Raw genomic sequence first — 19,125 nt, 5'->3', positions numbered from 1 at the left:
AATGTGAACAAACGCAACAGCGTATTTGATGCTATCTTTCTGCCAAACACAATGTCTACTTGTAAAGCTTATGGTTGTAGAAATAGTACTGGGAAAGGAGAGATGAAGAAGTCTTTTTTATGATTCCTCGACCAAAGAGTAAAGAAGAAAAGTTGTGTTATTTGAGATAAATAAACACCATAGGTAGCTTTTTTGTTGTTGCTATTGTTTGTTTGAAAATGCTAAGTCCCATTAGAAGTCAACAAATTCTTTAAAAATAGTATATTTCCCATTTGGATCAGGAAATTCTTCCCTTACTTTTCGCACAACACAACCTGTTATCACCATGTGACATCATTTTCCAGGCCTTTCATAATAATGTACCAAGGCCGTGTACTGTCGGTAACTGGTATACCTCATTTCCATACAATGGAATCAAATTTTATGTTATAGTGTAAACCAGGATAAAATATTCGAAAGTAATTATTTATTAATCAAAATTTCTTTAAGTAGAATATTTAAGTGTTGCCAAGAATTTTCTAATTTATTGAACAACAAGTTAAATGATAACAAGTGGATTGCAATGCACAAGGATTTTAAAATTTTACATTTCAACTGCACAGAGTTAGACACAGCCAGCATACAACATCGACGATACCAGAAAAAATATAACAAACTCTCTGCATATGCTAATAGGTAAAGTCTTTCTTCAAAAAATATGTTTCTTGTAAACGTTTTCACAGACCATATAAGGCACACAAAAATTAAACGTTCTTCTTATCTTCTCACTTTTCGCTTTATATTCTTACAGGTCTACGCTTTATGAAAATACACACCATCGCAGATTATTTAATTATAAAAATAATGTCATTTCTTGAATATCAAAAAAAAAGGAAGAGAGCTCATGTGCCACAAATAATTTGTTTTCTGAAATAGGAGAGCCAAAGCAGGAGTACTTTCCATATCTCGCTGCTTCTGCTTAGCGCTTCTTCAGCGTAAGATACGTGACAATATATCAGTCTCCAGAATCAGCCGTGGCCTCAGAAAATTTAAATGGTGCTTACCATTCACTCATAGAAGGGGTAACTTTTATACTAAAATCAATCTAAATAATATTTATTTTTCAAAATTTTGACCAGAATTTGGGAAACAAACATAATTTTAACCGAAATAATGCTAATTAAGTTTGAGACTTAATTTGGTCTTGATCTTTGGTGACGATCACAATAGCATAGTTACTTTTTATACATTGCAACTGTCTATTGCGATAGTGACGATTGGATCGCGGATCGTTCGTGTCCCGCATGATACACGCTCACAATGTTAAGTGTCCTGATTCGAGTACTGTATATACATTGTCTTATGTGTAATAACTAAGTCACAGACACAAAAGTAAAACATGGTTCCTTTTTTTACTCAATAATTATGCATTAATTTATACATGTAACAGAGAATTCCATGAGACGTATGCAATTACACGCTCTATGTCCACACACACGCAAATGCTATTCTGGCATGCAAACTATGGCACACCCAAAAGTGAACATCCCTCGTAAAAAGATTGTGATGTTTATTTGCAATGTTATTTTAGAACATTTATCTTCTTTCTTACTGATCGATATAAACATTGAGCATTATTTATTAAGGCTTGTGGTTTCACAACTACAAATATTGTTGACTATGTTATTACAAACATTAGGCGACTCCAATTTAATTAGTTGTTCTACGGGCCCGACCTACTCTAATTTTCACGAAAACGAAAAAAAAAAATAATATCAAGCAAAGTTTTAAAGAAAAAAAAGGAAAACAAAAATATAATGAGCATAGAAGATAATCAATGATGTTGTTTTTTGTTGGTTGAATGTCAACATGGTGAATCAATAACGTTACTTTACTTAGGACCACTGTTGTTAAGGCCACTGGAAGTTGATTCTTTGTTCCTGGTAATTTGCTGCGATAAAACTAAAATGCGCGAGGCGCTAATTTTGTAATCACAAAAATAGTTATGTGGTTAAACAGAAGTTTTTAAATTTTTATGTGATTTATAACAAAAATTAGCTACTTCCGCTAAAATAGTTATAATACAAACGAAAAACAAGACAGATTATTGTCGTTACACCCTCCTTTGTTATAATTAATCAGGGAATTCCATGAGACGCGTGCGATCGCACGCGCACGCGCCCACACACGTGCAACAGCTTTTCAGGCGTGCGATTCATCGCACGCGCTAATTACGCTCTTTACTCGCGTAAAGTAAAAAAATTAACGAATGAATTTTAATAGTTGATTTTCTACAGCGTAGTTAATATCGCCGCTTAAGGCTATGCTTTAAGCATTTAACTATAAAAAACTGTAATCCAAAAATCAATCGTTTTACATCGACAGCTTCAACTGTATCATTAAAAACAGTTTATAACCACTTGTGGTTAAATTAAATTTTTTTAAAAACGTTAATTAAACGCCGTGTTTTTTCCCCCCGTGTTTAAACTAAATGTGTTTTTTTCTGCCTGTGTGAAATTAAATGTTGAACATTTTATTTTAAAATTCTAACTGTATAAAAGAACATAACATACTTGTTTTACTTTTAAAAATCTAAAGAACAACTTTAAATCTAAAAACAACTTTAAACTATTCCAAACAAGCCGTCTCCCAAAAGCTAACAAACAAAACTTGAAACCTCAATAAATAAAAAATGACTCCCATTTTTACCATTTTTATAGATAATAGATAACCTACAGAGAAAATATAACCCTGGGAACAAGGTTGGCGATAAATAGCACTACAAACAAAATGGCAGACCATTGCAGTAAGTGCAACGTGTGGCACGTGTCAGCGTCTTTTCGTCCACTGTTTAAATTTAATTTTATGTTATTTACCTATTATAAATTACTTCCTACAACGAACCAAGGTGTTTTGTTAATATATTTAGCACTTTTACATCACTTAAAGAAGACTCACGAGACTGATAAGAGTGAAATAAACCAGGAAAAAAATCGAAAAAACGCACGCGCAAATTTTCTAAAATAGATTTACGCGTGCGATGTGTAGCACGCGTGTTGTTTTCTTCGTGGAATTCCCTGAATTAATATATATATATTTAAAATTACGCTAGCTAAACTGTAATACAATCGATACCATTTATAAATTTTAAAAAAAATGATTTTACTGCTGCGAAAGACTTTAAATATTCTCAACTAAATAACCATAGTCCAAAAAAGAATTTGCAATTAGGGATTGTCTTAAAATGTTCGTATGTTTTTTCCGTATAATTATACGAACACTATGAAGTACTTCGTTTCGTGAAACGAATGTCATACGAAGTGCTTCGTTTAAAATAAAAAATGTAAATGAAGTTTATACAAACTTTTTTAATATATGATATGAACTTAAACAAAGTTTTTTTATCGTACAAAATGAAATGATACGAACTTTGAACAAAGTAAATTGCTATACGATCTTGAAACGAACTTCAAAAGTACCGGCGTAATTGCACAGAATTGTTACAATACGAAACCAGAAACATAAGAATTAAACGATTTTTTTCAAAGACAAAAAGAAATGATACGAGCTTTAAACGAAACCAGAAAAAAGTATACGAGGTTGACTTCTTTTAAAAAAGACTAGTAAAATTGCTCTGATCCCTAAAGACCTTAGATAATAAATCCAATTAAAATAAATGAAGGTCGTATAACGAAACGAACTTTATAATTGTTAAAAAAATTTCAATATAAAACTATAGATAATAGTGCAATTATAACTTCTTTAAAAATGATACTAACTACATACAAACTTTATTTTAAATGATAAGAAGTTTTTTATACGAATTATACGAACTACCTACGAACATTTTGAGACGGTCCCTTAAATTTAGATTTTCCTACCAAAACTGCGCAAAAAAACATAAAAAGAATACCAAAATTGTTTGTTTTATTATCTTAAGTAGGAGAAGAATAACTTTCTGTATAAGTTTCGAAACAGCACAAGTATAACCTGCTGTAAGACTTTTAAAACAATACAAGTATATTCCGTACAACTTTCAAAACACCACAAGAAAGTTTTTAGGAATGTTTTTAAGAAGTATTTTTATCTTTTTACCTTAAGAACTAGTTACATATTTTTTAGTGAGACAAATTATTAGTTTTTTTCTTCACAATTAAAAAATATAAACTGCATGCGTTATGCAAAAATATATAGTAAAAAACATTTGTCGTAACACTAACTTCTGTTGCTATTTTTAAAATTTTTTTGTTGTTCCGACCATATGTACATTCTCAATAAAATTATTTTTATTTTGCCGACCGACCGACCGTAAGCTACTATCCACTTTGCCCGCAGAAACTCTAATTAAATTGGAGTCGCCTTACATGTATTCATAAAAAGTATATTATTTTCAAATTCTAAACTGCATAAAAAATGCTTGCATGGGAGTTATTTCAATTTTTTTTTTCTTTTCTCAAAAGTTATGTCAGGTGAGTCCGTCAGGTGAGGATACTGTGATTGTGGGTGTCACCCATTCTTATTGGTAGGGATTTCTAATAATCAATAGAATATAAGGCCATTATTAAAAATATGTTGTGTTTGCGTCCTCTGACCGACTCACTTTTGGTAATAAAAACCTGAGTCGGTAAGTCGGAAAAGACCAGTAAAAAATTTTGCAATATATTTTTCAAAAAGAAAATTTTATTTGCCAGAACTAATTTATGCCAAATTGACAAAAACACGCGACAATTAATTTCGATAAAAAGTAATTCCTTCAGGGCACTCCTGATCTGAAAATCCCAGGAAAAAATATGCCCCACAGCCTGACCGACTCATTTTAGCGGTGTCTTCAGAACGCCAACACAACATATTTTTGATGGTGGCCTAACCCAAATTAGCTTGTGGAAAATGAAAAACTGAAATGGTTTCGGAATACAGAATTCAAAAATCATGACCTATTTTTACACACAAGAAAGTTTCTGAATATGGACACTGTTTCTCAACAAGTAAACTGTTTCCATATCCGCATATACATTATATCCCGAACTGGTTGTATATATACAAGCTACTATCCAGTCACTGGGTCACCGGTCTGACATAAGATACTTTTATCAACAACCACTCCTTATGAGAAAATTCACCTTTATTTTAAACTGCAAATTAAAGTAAGAAAAACGCTCTAGAATAGGGCATAACGAGTTAGCTAGCTAGCTACACACTTTCCAGTATAGATGGATTCTGTTGTTTACATTTTCAGCAGTAAACTCTTTTTTTTGCATTGTGCTATATAGGTGAAGAAAAATAATTATCAGTCCATTTCTTTACCAAATCCCAGCATCTTTTTCTTGCCATGCAAATGCCAGAGCATCCATTTATTGAAAATTAGGCTGACTGGATAGCCAGCTATTATAGCTAGCTAGGTAGCTGGAGGTATTATAAATTCTGATATTAGTATTGTATTCTCCTAGATGTAGTTAACTACAGGGCAGTAGTTAGGGACGATGAAGTTCATAAATATTTGGTGATATCCCTATATAAAAGCTATTGACAGCCAGTCACGCAAAGAAAATGACATCGTCCATTAAAAAAAATAAAAAGGACACTGACGAAACGCTACCATTTTGCCCATCTTTGCGATACGGTCTTCGTGCTGATTTTGTAAAGCGCCACTAATAATCCCCACTGCCCTTCTAACTTACGAACTGCTTGACTTGGAAAAATTATGCATTAGCCAAAAATTGCAAGTTCGTAAATTTAAACTATCAAGTTATATTGCTGTAACCTTTTTACAGCTCATATAAACAAGAGATTAACGGTTTACTTATTCGCTTGGTGTGTATACCAACCTTCACCGGATAAAAAAATAATATTTGCGCGGGAAATTTGCCGCCTTCTTTTTGCAAAAAAATTGGTAGGTATTCTACGCTCTTTTATTGTTACATTCTTTTTTACTTTACGTTCCTTCAGATGAGTTGATCATATTACAAACCAGTGTGAAAGAAAAATTCGCTTTTTCAGAGGAACGCAGTGGATGGACGCTCAATTGAAACTCGATTATACTGCGCACAATCGCCCTTTATTACTATATCAGTATTATGACGATTTATTTTTCAATTAAAATATGTAATGTCGCAGTGTCATGAAGTAGCAATTTTCGCGAATATGGAAAAAAAGTTGCGTAATTCGCAAAAAACTTATTTCATCCACATAATATTACATAATAAATAAATTTAAGTAAATTACAGCTGCATTTACGTATTCTATTAATAATTGTACCAATAATTTGAACGTATGATTTTTGCAAAAGTTTTATTTGCTGAGTTTCAATATATAAAAAATACTTTTCGGTTTGCTAACATCAATCAAAAAAAAAAAAAAAAAATAGTGGCTTTAAGCCAAGTAAGCTAGTATGATTTTTTAAATAGATTTACAATAGAAAAATTTATAAGTTCTAGCCGAAAGTAATAAAATATAATACAAAAACAAACTTGAATACCTAGTGGGTTTTTTTATAAGCAACTTAGTTTTAGGAGTCTAGGCCTTGAATAAGTCCCAAAACTAAGCATCTTGCTTAGCAATCTCCAGAACACTTTTTTCTTACTTACAGGAGTAACATTTTTAGTGTTGCAAAAGCCTTTGTTGGTTTTCGACTTTAGTGACTTACACGAAAGTCGAGCTAATAGCGGTGGAAAAGTTTATGATTACTGAGGACAAAACAGAAAGCTGGTAGCAGTTTTTAACATATGCAGCTCCTTGGTTGTCTCTGTTTCTTCGTCAAAATAAAACAAAATAAAAATAAAAAAGTAGCAAATTTATCATAAAAATTAATTAAACAGGTTGTCTATGTCGTCCTAAAGCGTGTTTAATTTCTTGCACCGTCACCTTTTGAGTGGTCCGTTTATTATACGCGAATCGTCGGAAATTGCAGAGATTGAGCTCATTGAATTCTGCAGGTAATTGTAACTTTTTTAACACAGAAAGTAATGCAATTTTCACGAAATAAGATAAACTGGTTGGCTAAATAATTTTATACCTGTTGTTCCTGCACGCAACAAACAGATTAAGTTCAAATCTTTAAAAATTCCCTCGAAATAGAACGAAAAATAAAATTTTTCAATTGGCTCTGAAATCTTTCTGTCCTAGTCTGCTCACTTTCACAGAAAGTTGAAGTGGAAAGCAGCCGTTAAACTTATAAATATACGTATATTTATTTATACGTATACGCATAAATAAATATGCATTTCATCAATATAAATTGAGAAAAAGATTGACTAGAAAGTTTGTCAATTCCAAATTATTATGTAACAAACCTATATGTTGCATGTCGTGCTGAAATCTTTTACTACTTTAAAAGTAGCTTTAATAATTTATATCTCATTTTCTGCATAGCTTGACATCACATTCGAACAAAATTTACCCATCCATCTTCATCTTCACTATCTTCGTCAAACTCGTCAATTTCAATACCGTGAAATAGTTTGTTGAAACATCCAGTTTTCTGATCATTAAAATGCAAATAAGGGTCACCGGTTAAGATTTTACAACATAGCCAACAAAAGTTTTTTCTGCATTTATAACAAGTCATTTTATTGCACCCATCAATTTTTTGAATATTTGTAGAACATTCAGGACACTTCTTTGAAAATGTTTCCAACCACGCTTCCGAATAGTGTTCTTCAATTGCCTGTGTCAACTTCTTTTTGCCATAACGCCTTTCCAACTCTGCTCTCTGTTCGGCAGTTCCTGACAAATACTCATTTCTCAATTTCTGCATTTCTTCGTTTTTGATAGGACATTTCGCAACGCCATGATACGAACGTTTGCATAAAGAACAAAAAACAAAATGACAAACTGGACATCTACCAAGGTTATCATCTGTTTCAATTAATACAGCTGCTTGACATTCTAATCTTGGACAATAAGTTATTTCATTCATACATTCCAATGTACTTTGCAGAAGGAATTTGTCATATTTGTCGTACACATCAGCTGGAACAAGCTTTTTAACTAACAAAGGGTCAGCTTGTGTATCACATTTATCTTCCGGGCACGTTAAGGCACGTACTGAACCATCAGCTATTTGAATATTAAAATAATCGGTCATGCATTCCATGCAATAAACATGGTTACATAAAGGGAAGCTGATACAATCTGATCCAATTTTCTCGTTGAAACAGACACCACAGTTAAAATAAGTTTGGTTAAAAATATTCTCTCTCTCCTTTAAATCATAATCAATCAAGTATGTTATCAAATCTGTTACTGACGTCACATCTTGGTGTGTACGAGGGTCTATTTTTAATTTCTTAAATTCTTTAAAACTTTGCCTTCTGTATTTCAACGGTACTACCGAAATATGATATGACGACGTAATCTCTAGTATTGAAAGAGTATTATCCGTTAGCAGCTGAATCCATTCAAAGAGAACTTCAAAATCCGGTCCCTGCTCGTTCCACACATTATCAAGACAACCACAAAGTTTCGTAAGCTATAAAAATATATAGAAAAATGTAAAATGTTTTCTCTTATAATTTGAATGTATCGGAAATATAATAATAAAATGGCATCTTACATGAATAACTGACAACCATTTGCAAGCAAGTGTATATTTAGGTGGTGCCGAAGACGGGTACTCATCTGGCAAGGTAAAATTCAATATAACAGGGGGCAAACATTGAATGGCTAATTCTTTTTCAACAGTTTTTTCTGCAGAATCAGTTGGAACAGCTTGATCTCTAAAACAACAAATTTTCAGTCATTTAAATTCTTAATATAATCCAAACTGCCCCTACGTGGAAAAAAGCAAATTTTAAAAGAAATTAATTTTTAATGTAAATTTAATTTTTTTTCTAATAATTTCTTTTAAAAACAATAATTTCTGCGAGTTTCAACTTTTCAGGAATATAACTGCAACAAATCAAGTATTTACTTTTAGTACTTTTTCTTCCTGCAAAATCGAGACATCAAAAGTGCAGTGGTACAGGAAGGTGAGATTATAGACAAGTTTTGCCAGCTGTAATGATGTACAGCAGACAGCAATGGCTTGTTAAAATTTGATAGTTGAGAAGTTCTCTTACTTGGGTGATATGTTGGGTAATAGAGGGTGTTAGAAGTGTACTTGCAGGATAGGTTTTGCTAGAAAAGAGAATTATAATGCCTTTGTAGGTTGAGAAAGACTTGCCAGGAGGTAATAAGGACAGACTTAATGTAGAGGAATTTGAGTTTATAGAATTACCATAGTCTAGATCAGATTGAAAGAAGGTCATTTATATAACCCATCCAACCCATGCAAGCATGGAAAACAAAACTTTAGCTAAGATTCTTGTTGAAGAACATTAAAAGAACTGTGTTGGATGAAGTGTAAACAGGATATTTAATTTTGTGATTTAATATCATTATTACTTTCTGTTATAGCTTTATTAAATAACATGTACCCGATTATTAAAACTCTATTGTTTTACCCTGTCGCTACACAGTATAAAGCTGCCTTGAGCACTCTTGAGGTGGATTCCACTACATATACATTCTATATATATATTAAAATATACGAAAAGCAGGACTCACTGGTGTTTTACTTCAGTTTTCTCCTTCCAGTTCACTTTGAAATTTTTAGGAAGTTGAACATAGATAAACATTTCTCCACCATTCCTTTCAGATGATCGCATAAAACTTTGTTCGCCATATATTGATTGCAAAGCAAGAAGTTCATTTTCTTGTCGTTCCTTGTTTTCGCTGTCCATATCACAACTAATACACAACTAAAAAAAATTAAATAGATTGAGAAGACAGGTACAACCAACTGTAGAAGAAGAGGTTTCGACGCATAAATGGCAAAATAAAAAACATATCACCTTAATTTTAGTGTTTTTGCAGGTGCATTGGTGGTCAGCTGATTTTCACTTTTATTTTTTCTCATTTCCCCCTTCCTATAATGTATATTTCACCGACTTTTGTTTATTAAAAAACAGGAAAAATTCTACACTGAGATAGTTAACACCTAAATTGTATTTGCCGAAGGTTATATAAAAATAGGAATCATCAAATTCAAAGCACATTTTCCTCAAACGCAATTCATTCATTCTATAGCAGGGTAGTTGTAGTTTATTATATTGTAGGGTTTTGCATAACAACATTTCATTGCCAGTGTTCCAAAACCACACAAAAGGAGAAAAAAATTACTCATACTCTGATCTGGCAGATTTAGGCTGGTCCAAATTGAAACAAACTTAGCACACTTATAGTACGTAACAAAAAGACCAAAATGGCAGCAATAAATTTTTGCTTTCCTCAGCACATTTTCTATGACGTCATCAAAGCTTGAAATTTGTCTTAAATGTCACTATCTGCTTAAAATTCAATTACTTTAGTTCTAGAGCGAATTTTTACATTCTGTTTGAAGTTTATAAAGCTAAATAAAAGTCATTTAACATATTTTCTGGTTTTTACACAGATTGCTTAAAAACTTGCCAAAAAAATTGCCTGGAAATCCGTTTTTTTCCTGATTTTTTGGGTAAAATCCGAAAAAATCGGGAAATCTGATTAATCAGGTGTCCGAAACATGCAAAATGATTCTTCTTGATGAAACAAAGTTGTGTTGTAAGTTTCAAGCTCTAACGATAATCCTAACAAGAGTTTTTATATTTTCCCCATTATAAGGGTTTCATAGAGATTTTTAGGGGTAGTTTTGAGTAATAACCAATATCAAAGCCTCTGAAAATTTGGCATGCAGGTGTCTAATAGATCAATATTGAAACTCAGTAGGTATCGTAGCCATGCAATGTAGCATTAAGGAGTTATTAAAAAAAACGTTAGTGGGGGCGGATTCCGGATTCCCCCCGGACCGAATAGGGTTAAGTAGAACAGACAGACCTGTTAGCATTGAATTTATAAAAAAATTGTTATGAATTCATAGATTCTTTTTTAAATCTTTATGACAAATATAAAAATCAGCGACTTGTTGGGGTGGAAAAGGTAGTTAAATTAATAACCTAACAGTAAATATAAACTGTCCTCTCCTTCCTGAAAATTTTTTCAGCTAGTTGTTGTTTCCAGTTGCAGTACGTCTTCTTTTAATTCGCTGCCATAAATAACATTGTTACTATTAAATTTTGTAGCAAAAGGTTTCTTCTGTTTATGACACCACTTTATTCTGAACATCTTTTCTCCAAAACAGAAATTGATTTCCATTAAGTAAGTAAATATATTCTTGCTCTAACAATTTTACGGTTAAAAAAGTTAAAGAAAATTAAAAAAATTAAAAATGTCGTTTTTATTATAATATGTGATTCTGGTTTGAACGCTAATACAAAGGAGGATCATAGGGATGGAAAAACTAGTAAAGAAATTATGTTCGCCAGATTAAATGTGTCAATTCAATCAATATATTTAGACAGAAAAGACAAATTTGCAAATAACGCTGAAATAAATATTTTAATGAACAGGATATATAAAAGATATACGCAGCAGATTACGATATAACAAAATTGTTATTGTTTATGTGAATATGTAAATAATAAGGATATATATCATAGAACAACAAAGATTAGTTGTTTTTATTATATTTTTCTAAGATGCTATTTTTCAACTTATGCTTGAATATTGAAAGTGATTTTTTATCTCATTTTGAGAATATCACGTTCGGGGAGTATTCTGTTTTATCATTTGACTGATATTAAGTATGTGCCATAAGTAACTGTCCAGGAAGATGGTACTTAAAACTTGAGAAAGTTGTATTGTGACTATGCGCTGTTTCCACAGGTAATATAAGAAGACATCAAATGAAGTTGGTAGAAGTTTTACAAAGTGAGAGAATGCTAGGGCACAGTTTACAAGTTTTATACAGTATTCTAAACTAAAAATAAGAGTTATGATAAAGTTGCGATATTGCTCTTTGCGAGCCTTGAAGTAAATAACTAATATTGCCTTTTTTGCAGTGAAGGGTTGAAATTAAGCAATGTGGTATAATAAGCAAAATGGAAAGCTGTAGAGTGGTTGATTACAGCAAAAAAGAACATTTATGTAAATGAGAAATAAGAGGGTCCCAGCACAGAGCCTTAAGGCACACCATGTAGAACATCTACTTGTTTTGATTTTGCACCATGTACTGTAACGTTTTGTAACCTATTTGAAAGATAGGATTTCAGTAGTTTATTCAGTACTCTCAATCCATAATGGTTAAGTTTATCCAAAGTGTCAAAAGCTTTATGAAGATCTATGAATAGCCCACATGCATATATTTACCACTATCTATACTGTCCCTGATACATTCAGTTGTTTGTATTAGTGCATAAACAGAAGATGGAAATTGGTCTATAGTTTCCAATGACTGATTTTGAGTCTTTTTATATAACAGAATTACATTGGATGTTTTTAAACAGGTAAGATAGATTCCAGTTTCAAAAGCTGTATTAATTATTTGACTAAGGTGAGGACACCAATAATATGAGCTATATGACTTAAACATTAAGCTCAAACTCAAGACCAAAGTTCTCCACACAGTTGTATGGAAACCTACCTAAAAGGGATTCCTGCTTTAAAAATAATATTTTCATGTTGTTTATCAAGTCCTTTGAACTTTTTAAAATATTTTTTCGTTCTAACGTTATTAAAAATTTTAATTATTTGAAATCCAGGATCTTATGATGTCATAAGAAAGTCTTGAAAAATGCTGACATTATATTCATATATACCTGTAATTAAAGATGAGATCATTCTTAAACTACAAAACTTTACACATGTCAAGATATCATCTAGAGCATAAAGTCCACACTGCTTAAAAGTTTTGATATTATGCAAGTTCGCAAGGTATAGCAAGTACTAATTTATGCTTACTACCTTATTACATCATAAAAGGTGATGTCATCAGATCAGCTAGAAATCTTTTAAGCCAAATATCTTCAAAACAAAAAAAGATTTTTTAATAATTCCAAAAAACTTGATAAAAAACTTTTCATCCTCTATAACCAGTCTGGGATAAGCTACTGAAATGGAAACAGTTTTTGAATAATGAAACTCTCAAAAAAAAGAAACAGCTTCTGAATTTGGAAACCAGACTTTATGTTTCTTTTTGTAAAACAGAAATTGTTTACGACTTTGGAAACTGTTTTTCGGTTTGGCTGGGGGTAAAACAGCTTAAGACAGGGGTAAATTTGATTTTAACTCTAGTAGTAAAAGAACCCCTGAAGTACACCCCAGTTCCAAATAATATTTTTAACTTTATTGATAGAGCTTTCTACTGACCAGAAGATTATAATGCAGAAACCTAAGTAGCTTGAGGAATATGGAAAACTGAAATTGGTTTCCATAATCAAAAACTATTTCTTATTTTTACACAAAAAAGTTTCTGAATATGGAATCTGTTTCTTAACAGGAAAACTGTTTCCAAATCTGTATCTTATCTCCAACTGACCACATACAAAAGTATCATTTTCAATGCAGGAATCCCTTTAAGGAAAAAAAACGATTTAACCACCAAGCCCCCAGAACCCTTAATCTCTGATTGGTAGCTAGACCAGGGTTGAAAAATAAAATAATTTCACACACACACTCAACACATACCTGACTCGTGTGTTTTGACTTAAACTGAAAACATCTATGTTTACATTTTACGCGACCCACAACTATGGCCATTAGCAAGTTCGTTCCATAGATGAAGAATCATAAAAAGTTGCTTACAAATTTATAATAAAAATTTTTATAGAAAAATCTATATTTTGTGTATAAAAAGTATGTAATATGTTAAACGATCTTTATTGAAAAATATAAAAAGTTGAGAAGTCAGAATTAGAAGGCGAAAAGATTGAGGATGTCAGAAAATTAAAAATACAGTCTGTGTTTTACACGTTTAAGCTTGAGTTACTGCGCATGACCAACATTCGTTCTTTTTTACTCTGCCATCTTTGCATGTGGTGTTCAGACCAGGGGTAACTGTTCTGTTTTAAATTATAAGTTCTAATATCACTGTTTGTAGTAATCGTTATAGTCTTTCTATTTTCTCCTGAAACTTCTGAATATATTGTTTTTATAATTCATACTTATCACTCCTTTTTTAAAGAAAGTTAAAGGGAAATTTGCTGCCAAACATCTTCACCTCAGCAACCATTTTAGGTGGTCAGTCCAGAATACGGAACATTTTGCGCATTTAGGAACCAGATTTTAAAACCTCTGAACCCCTAATCCATATAGTATATTTATGTTTACTAGTGGGGCTTTTTATTGTTCAAAAAATTATAATGCCAAGGTCACTTAAGAAAAAGAAAAAACAGTTTTCATGTTTAATACTATTTCTAAACAAGGGTGCCGATAAGCCGTATACGCCGTAAAAAGTGCGGGCGTTTTTGGGCGAGTTCGACATTTTGAAAAAAATTCAAGTATTTGCCTGAAAAAACCCGCATAGGCTCGAAACAATAAAAGATTTACTTGATAAATAACTTATATATGGACTTTATTAACTCCTTTATCTTCAAGTGCCGTTTTCCAAACTTTTCGGGAATGTTCTGGGCGAGTTCGGGAAAGTGCAGGCAGTTTCGGACAACAACTGCCAATTTAATTTAAAGAGTCGCTCGAACTCGCCCTTTTATGTGCGGGCATTTGCAGCTTCTCGGCACCCTCTTGTTTTCCATTTGGGTAACTGTTACCTAAACGGGCAAGAAATAAGTCAATGGTTTCTAAGACACCATAATAAAAAGAAATCTGCGCATGAGCTGGTTACGAAACGCACTATAAATTTTTCACCAATAGAAAAGGAAATATTTTCCTGCAAATTTTCACTGAAGGAAAAAAATCATCATAGCCTATTTCCGCAATTCCGTAAAATAGCCTTGTTGGGTAACAGTTTCCCAATAAGAAAACAAAAACAAAAAAATATAATGGTAGAGGCTGTGAGCACGCAATGAGTGTAGGCGGTTCTTTTAGTCAGGTTCGCATGATGGAAACTTTGAGTTAATTTTTGAAAACACATTTTAAAAACATACATTATTTTAAAACAGGAAACCATTGCCTTTATATGAAACGGTTTCCTATAACTGGGTTTGGGGAATAGTTTCCCATATGGGAAGCCTGGCTGCATTATGAGAAACTGTTTCGGAAATGGATAGTGGCTTCCCTATTTGTGTCAACTCCTGAACTGACAAATGTTTGCCACTTGTTCCACCGGAACTGATAGCAAACATTTTAACTCTCCTTTTTGATGGAAACCTGATATAAAATGCCTCTTAAACTCCAGGTTGCACAAAAATTTTGTTGTTACTAAAATATCAAGAAATATATGCCAGTTTTAAAACAGTTTCTGTGATGGCCCCTATGACTCACTTCTCTTTTAAAAAAAACACTTTCTTCTCTCCTTTAAGAAACTTGTCTTCAGTTTGAAACATTTCTCTTCCAAAGTGTGAAACACTTCCCTTCCATTAACTTAAATTAAAAATTAAACTTGATAGCACTGGTGCCTACTTATACAGAAAATCTTTCAAGACTTGTAAATTATGGTCTCACTCTTGTTTACCTAATTTGTGTATAAAACCTTTCTTTGTAGGTTCCTGTTTATCATAAGAACAGGCATACATAATTTTTAAAAAAATGATTTCATTTTAGGCACTAACAGGAGGGCAAGATGACGAATCCTCATGGAAAACGTAGAGGCACCAGATATTTATTCTCAAAGAAATTCAGAAAGACAGGTATGACTCCATTGTACATCTTTTATAAATAATTAAAAATCACATCGTATTCCATGAAGACTTCAAATTTGTTACCAACTTTTTAAGCTCTATAAATCCAATTTTAGCCTGAAAACTCAAAGTATGCTTAATTGTATTTCGACAATTTACATAATTTCGACAATTTACATAATTTCATGCACTTGATATGAAAAAAAATAAATGTGAAGAATACTCGGCTTGGAAATTTGATTATTATGTGCTATAATTAAGTATGCTTATCAATAGGTTAAGTTTTTTAAAAGGACAGAATTTTGGAAAAGGTATAAATAGTATAACAGAAATAATATGGCAAACACGAAAATTGTAAAAGCTGGATTATTTTTCCTTCTCACGTAAAAAAATTGTGGAGTCTGGAATATTAAAGAAGCGGAATAATTCTAAATAGTGTTTTAATTGCGATATTTGAAATGGAAAATTTTCACAAGATAAAATTCATAATTCATGATTTCGAAGCTTTCGCATATCTTGCTAAAAAAAGGTTATTGATCAAAAAAAAAGCGGGAAATTTGGCAGAAACAATTGTTTCGTCTCTGTGGCGTTCCCGCGAAACGATAAATCGTTTTCCTTGAACAATATTTCAAATTATAACAATTTCACACACAATCTTATTCCTACTTTCGCCCTATTTCTCACGGAGCAATAATTTTTGACGATTCTAAAGTTTTGTGTTTCTGTATAGTGTTGCAGGTTAGAATTTGAGCTTCTAGCTCAGACAGTGTTCAAATACAATTGTTTCTAATAAATAAAATTTGTTCTTTTTTTTTAATTCTTCTCAATGTTGTTTCCCAGGGCTTCGTTTCAGTGTTATTACTCAGGTATTTCCCATGACCATAAATACGGTTTGAGTGCCAACATGTTTATATATCCATCCAAAAAAATATATAGCCAGAATGCAATATGGCAGTTGGCACAGTGACTTTGATTACTTATAATCAAGGGAAGATGCATTGCACTATGGAGTGGGTCTTGTCACTAACTTAGGGCGATCATGAAATGGTTTTCGACTTATTATCCGTTAAAAGCTAATCGTTATTGTATCGTTTCTGCTTCGCGGAAATGAAAAAACGTCAGCTTTAAATCATGGTAACGATGGATCTTTTCCCTAGACTCTACAAATTTCCAGGCCTGGCAATAAGCATAACGTGAGCATATTCTAAGCCTGATTATCTTTTTGTATAAGCATATCCCAGCATGGATTTAAATGACATGCATATTTTACTGATTCTTGTCTTTTATGTTAACTTGATGTAATTGCTATGTCTTTTCAGGAGTTGAACACTTGTCAACTTATATGAGAGTATATCGTGTGGGAGATATTGTTGATGTCAAGGTATACATTTATTTCTTTAAGCAAAGAAATAGTTATACATATAGGCATTGATGAAAGTATTGATTAAAGAGATTGACACTTGCAGATGCCAGAAATGGCTGAACCCACTGTTAAAAGTTCAATTTCTGTGCCAAAACTGCTTTGTGCTGTCTGAGTCTATCCAACTCTTTCAGGGTACTTTTTCTAAGTATAGTAGCATTTTATAAAACAGAACGCATTTTTCTAGGGAAACGGTGCTGTCCAAAAGGGTATGCCATACAAATACTACCATGGAAAGACTGGACGTGTGTTTAATGTTACCAGAAGAGCTGTGGGTGTTATTGTCAACAAAAAATTAGGGTACATACATCAGATTTTGTTTACTAGTTTTGTGGTTACTGTTTTTTTATGGATAGCTTAACAATCTTTATTTTACCTTATACAGAAACAGGATCATTCCTAAGAAGTTAAATCTCCGAGTTGAACATATTAAACATTCTAAATGTAGAGATGATTTCTTGAGGTATGGTTTATGTTGTGAAATATTTTTAAAAAAACATGCACAAGTTAAATTAAAAACATAGGGCTTCTTGTGCCTAAGCAATTAAGATCTCTAAGGTAATAGCCGTTGTCTGTCTGCACAATTTTGTAGCTGTGCAACGGATGCACAAAAAAGCGAACATGATGGCTGAACTCATGGATTTATCCTAAGGCTACTGACTAGTTTAGTTTATAATACTCATCGCCTGTTTAAAGCAACGCTGGCTTTATGGATAAATTGCCGTGGAATTGTCCTTGAGCAAACAAGTAGTACCGTAATTTAATTTTCGATTTAGACGTGTCAAGGAAAATGAAATAAAAAAGACTGCAGCTAAAGCTACAGGGGAGAAAGTAAATTGCAAGAGACAGGTACGTATTGGGTGTGTTTTCAGCTTTTGAAGGGCTATGATGAAAAATATTTGCTGAGGGTATTACTCTTCGCAGATGCCAGAAATGGCTGAACCCACTGCTATCGGATAATCTCCTCTGATTATAAAAGCATTAAAGCAGTCTGAGTCCTTAAATTCTTGTTTAATTCATAAACCATTATCTTGTATCTATTAAGTCTATTAAAGCACTTTAAATTACACAATCTTTGTTTCTTTAGTCTGTTCAACCACGAACTGCTCACTTTGTTTCGACTAAGAAGAACGAACCGTCAATTGTCGAGCCTATTCCATACGAGTTTATCATCTAATAAGAAAATAAATACAATAACAGTAGTTTTATTTTTTCAAACATAAAGTCTGGGATGCTTAAATACTTTGGTCCAGATGATTTTTTGCTTAATGCTGCGAATTTTGTGCTTTTCCTAAAAATGCTTTAATTTCCATTGTCACCATTAACGAAAATATTTCTTGAAAACTGTTTTTCGCAAATTTTGAGGATATTAAAAATGTTTCGCGCAAATTTACTAATCTTTTACCCCGACCTAGGGTGCCCACCCTCATACAAAATCATACAATCTCGTACAAAATGACAAATCTCCTATAATCTACAATCACATAAAAACTACCTGAAAATATAATTTCTCATACAAACTCCTACTTTTACAGATTTTCATTCAACCAAAATTTTGTTTTTAACATTTCTTCGGACCATCAAATAAACATTGTATTCTCTAGCACTTGGCAGAAACTCTGATATTTATTTAATGTAATTTGAAATACTTTTCATCCATTCTTTTCTTTTTTTTACATGAATTGTGTATGTTATGCAAAATTAGCAACTTTTAAAGTGAAAGTTTGAAAAGAGTTTCCTACAATCTCCTACTTTTTTGTTACTTTTTTATCAATTTGACCGCGTAATCTCATACAAATGAACGGAAAATTTACCTAAATTCTTTTACAATTTCCTACAAATGGGAGATAAAGTTATGGTGGGCACCATGCCGGCAGCACTTTGTTTATATTTCCTATAGAAGTGAAGATTCCTCGGTCGGTGATTCAGTTTTTTTCCGATGAATCTGATTAGGCCATAAACGCAAATTATCAGGAAACACTGATGAACAAATTTCCTAAATATTAGGCCTCACGGGTAGCGCCGAAAATTATTCATAGACAATCAACGAGCAAGTTGGTAAAACAGTTGGGTTTCAGGGGG

The 19,125-nt window shown here is 32.3% G+C and overlaps 2 protein-coding genes across 4 annotated transcripts; one reads left to right on the top strand and one right to left on the bottom strand.

The window, feature by feature from the left end:
- Window positions 1-6,343: 6,343 nt before the first annotated feature.
- Window positions 6,344-13,613, bottom strand: LOC130655915 (E3 ubiquitin-protein ligase RNF14-like). 3 transcript variants are annotated; one of them, XM_057458728.1, is made up of 4 exons: window positions 13,516-13,613; window positions 9,523-9,716; window positions 8,531-8,693; window positions 6,344-8,446 (listed from the first exon to the last, which is right to left on the bottom strand). In XM_057458728.1, the coding sequence occupies exons 1-4, from the start codon at window positions 13,585-13,587 to the stop codon at window positions 7,355-7,357; spliced, it is 1,521 nt and encodes a 506-aa protein (XP_057314711.1). In that variant the 5' UTR covers window positions 13,588-13,613; the 3' UTR covers window positions 6,344-7,354. The 3 variants fall into 3 exon arrangements, with proteins under 3 accessions (XP_057314711.1, XP_057314713.1, XP_057314712.1); XM_057458730.1 differs by lacking the exon at window positions 13,516-13,613 and adding an exon at window positions 10,947-12,870; XM_057458729.1 differs by lacking the exon at window positions 13,516-13,613 and adding an exon at window positions 9,810-12,869.
- A 127-nt stretch (window positions 13,614-13,740) lies between these two features.
- On the top strand, window positions 13,741-18,240 carry LOC130655918 (60S ribosomal protein L21-like). Its single transcript, XM_057458733.1, has 7 exons — window positions 13,741-13,880; window positions 15,547-15,632; window positions 16,943-17,004; window positions 17,231-17,343; window positions 17,429-17,506; window positions 17,820-17,892; window positions 18,131-18,240. Exons 2-7 carry the CDS (start codon window positions 15,566-15,568, stop codon window positions 18,218-18,220), a joined length of 483 nt encoding a protein of 160 aa, XP_057314716.1. The 5' UTR covers window positions 13,741-13,880; window positions 15,547-15,565; the 3' UTR covers window positions 18,221-18,240.
- The last annotated feature ends 885 nt before the right edge of the window (window positions 18,241-19,125 follow it).

This window comes from Hydractinia symbiolongicarpus, chromosome 8, assembly GCF_029227915.1.
Source record: "Hydractinia symbiolongicarpus strain clone_291-10 chromosome 8, HSymV2.1, whole genome shotgun sequence".
NCBI classification, from domain to species: domain Eukaryota; kingdom Metazoa; phylum Cnidaria; class Hydrozoa; order Anthoathecata; family Hydractiniidae; genus Hydractinia; species Hydractinia symbiolongicarpus.
The sequence above is the reverse complement of the archived record's forward strand: the minus strand, read 5'-3'. Positions and strand labels throughout refer to the sequence as shown.

What these genes read in the sequence shown, in the direction of transcription:
- LOC130655915 (XM_057458728.1), bottom strand. Translation starts at nt 13,587, where the DNA reads ATGGCCATAGTTGTGGGTCGCGTAAAATGTAAACATAGATGTTTTCAG. An exon ending in AGTCAAAACACACGAGTCAG is followed by an intron (nt 9,717 to 13,515) that starts GTATGTGTTGAG and finishes AATTTTTTTTAG; the next exon opens with TTGTGTATTAGTTGTGATAT. An exon ending in AAAACTGAAGTAAAACACCA is followed by an intron (nt 8,694 to 9,522) that starts GTGAGTCCTGCT and finishes TTGTTGTTTTAG; the next exon opens with AGATCAAGCTGTTCCAACTG.
- LOC130655918 (XM_057458733.1), top strand. Translation starts at nt 15,566, where the DNA reads ATGACGAATCCTCATGGAAAACGTAGAGGCACCAGATATTTATTCTCA. An exon ending in TGTAGAGATGATTTCTTGAG is followed by an intron (nt 17,507 to 17,819) that starts GTATGGTTTATG and finishes TTTTCGATTTAG; the next exon opens with ACGTGTCAAGGAAAATGAAA. An exon ending in AAGTAAATTGCAAGAGACAG is followed by an intron (nt 17,893 to 18,130) that starts GTACGTATTGGG and finishes TTGTTTCTTTAG; the next exon opens with TCTGTTCAACCACGAACTGC.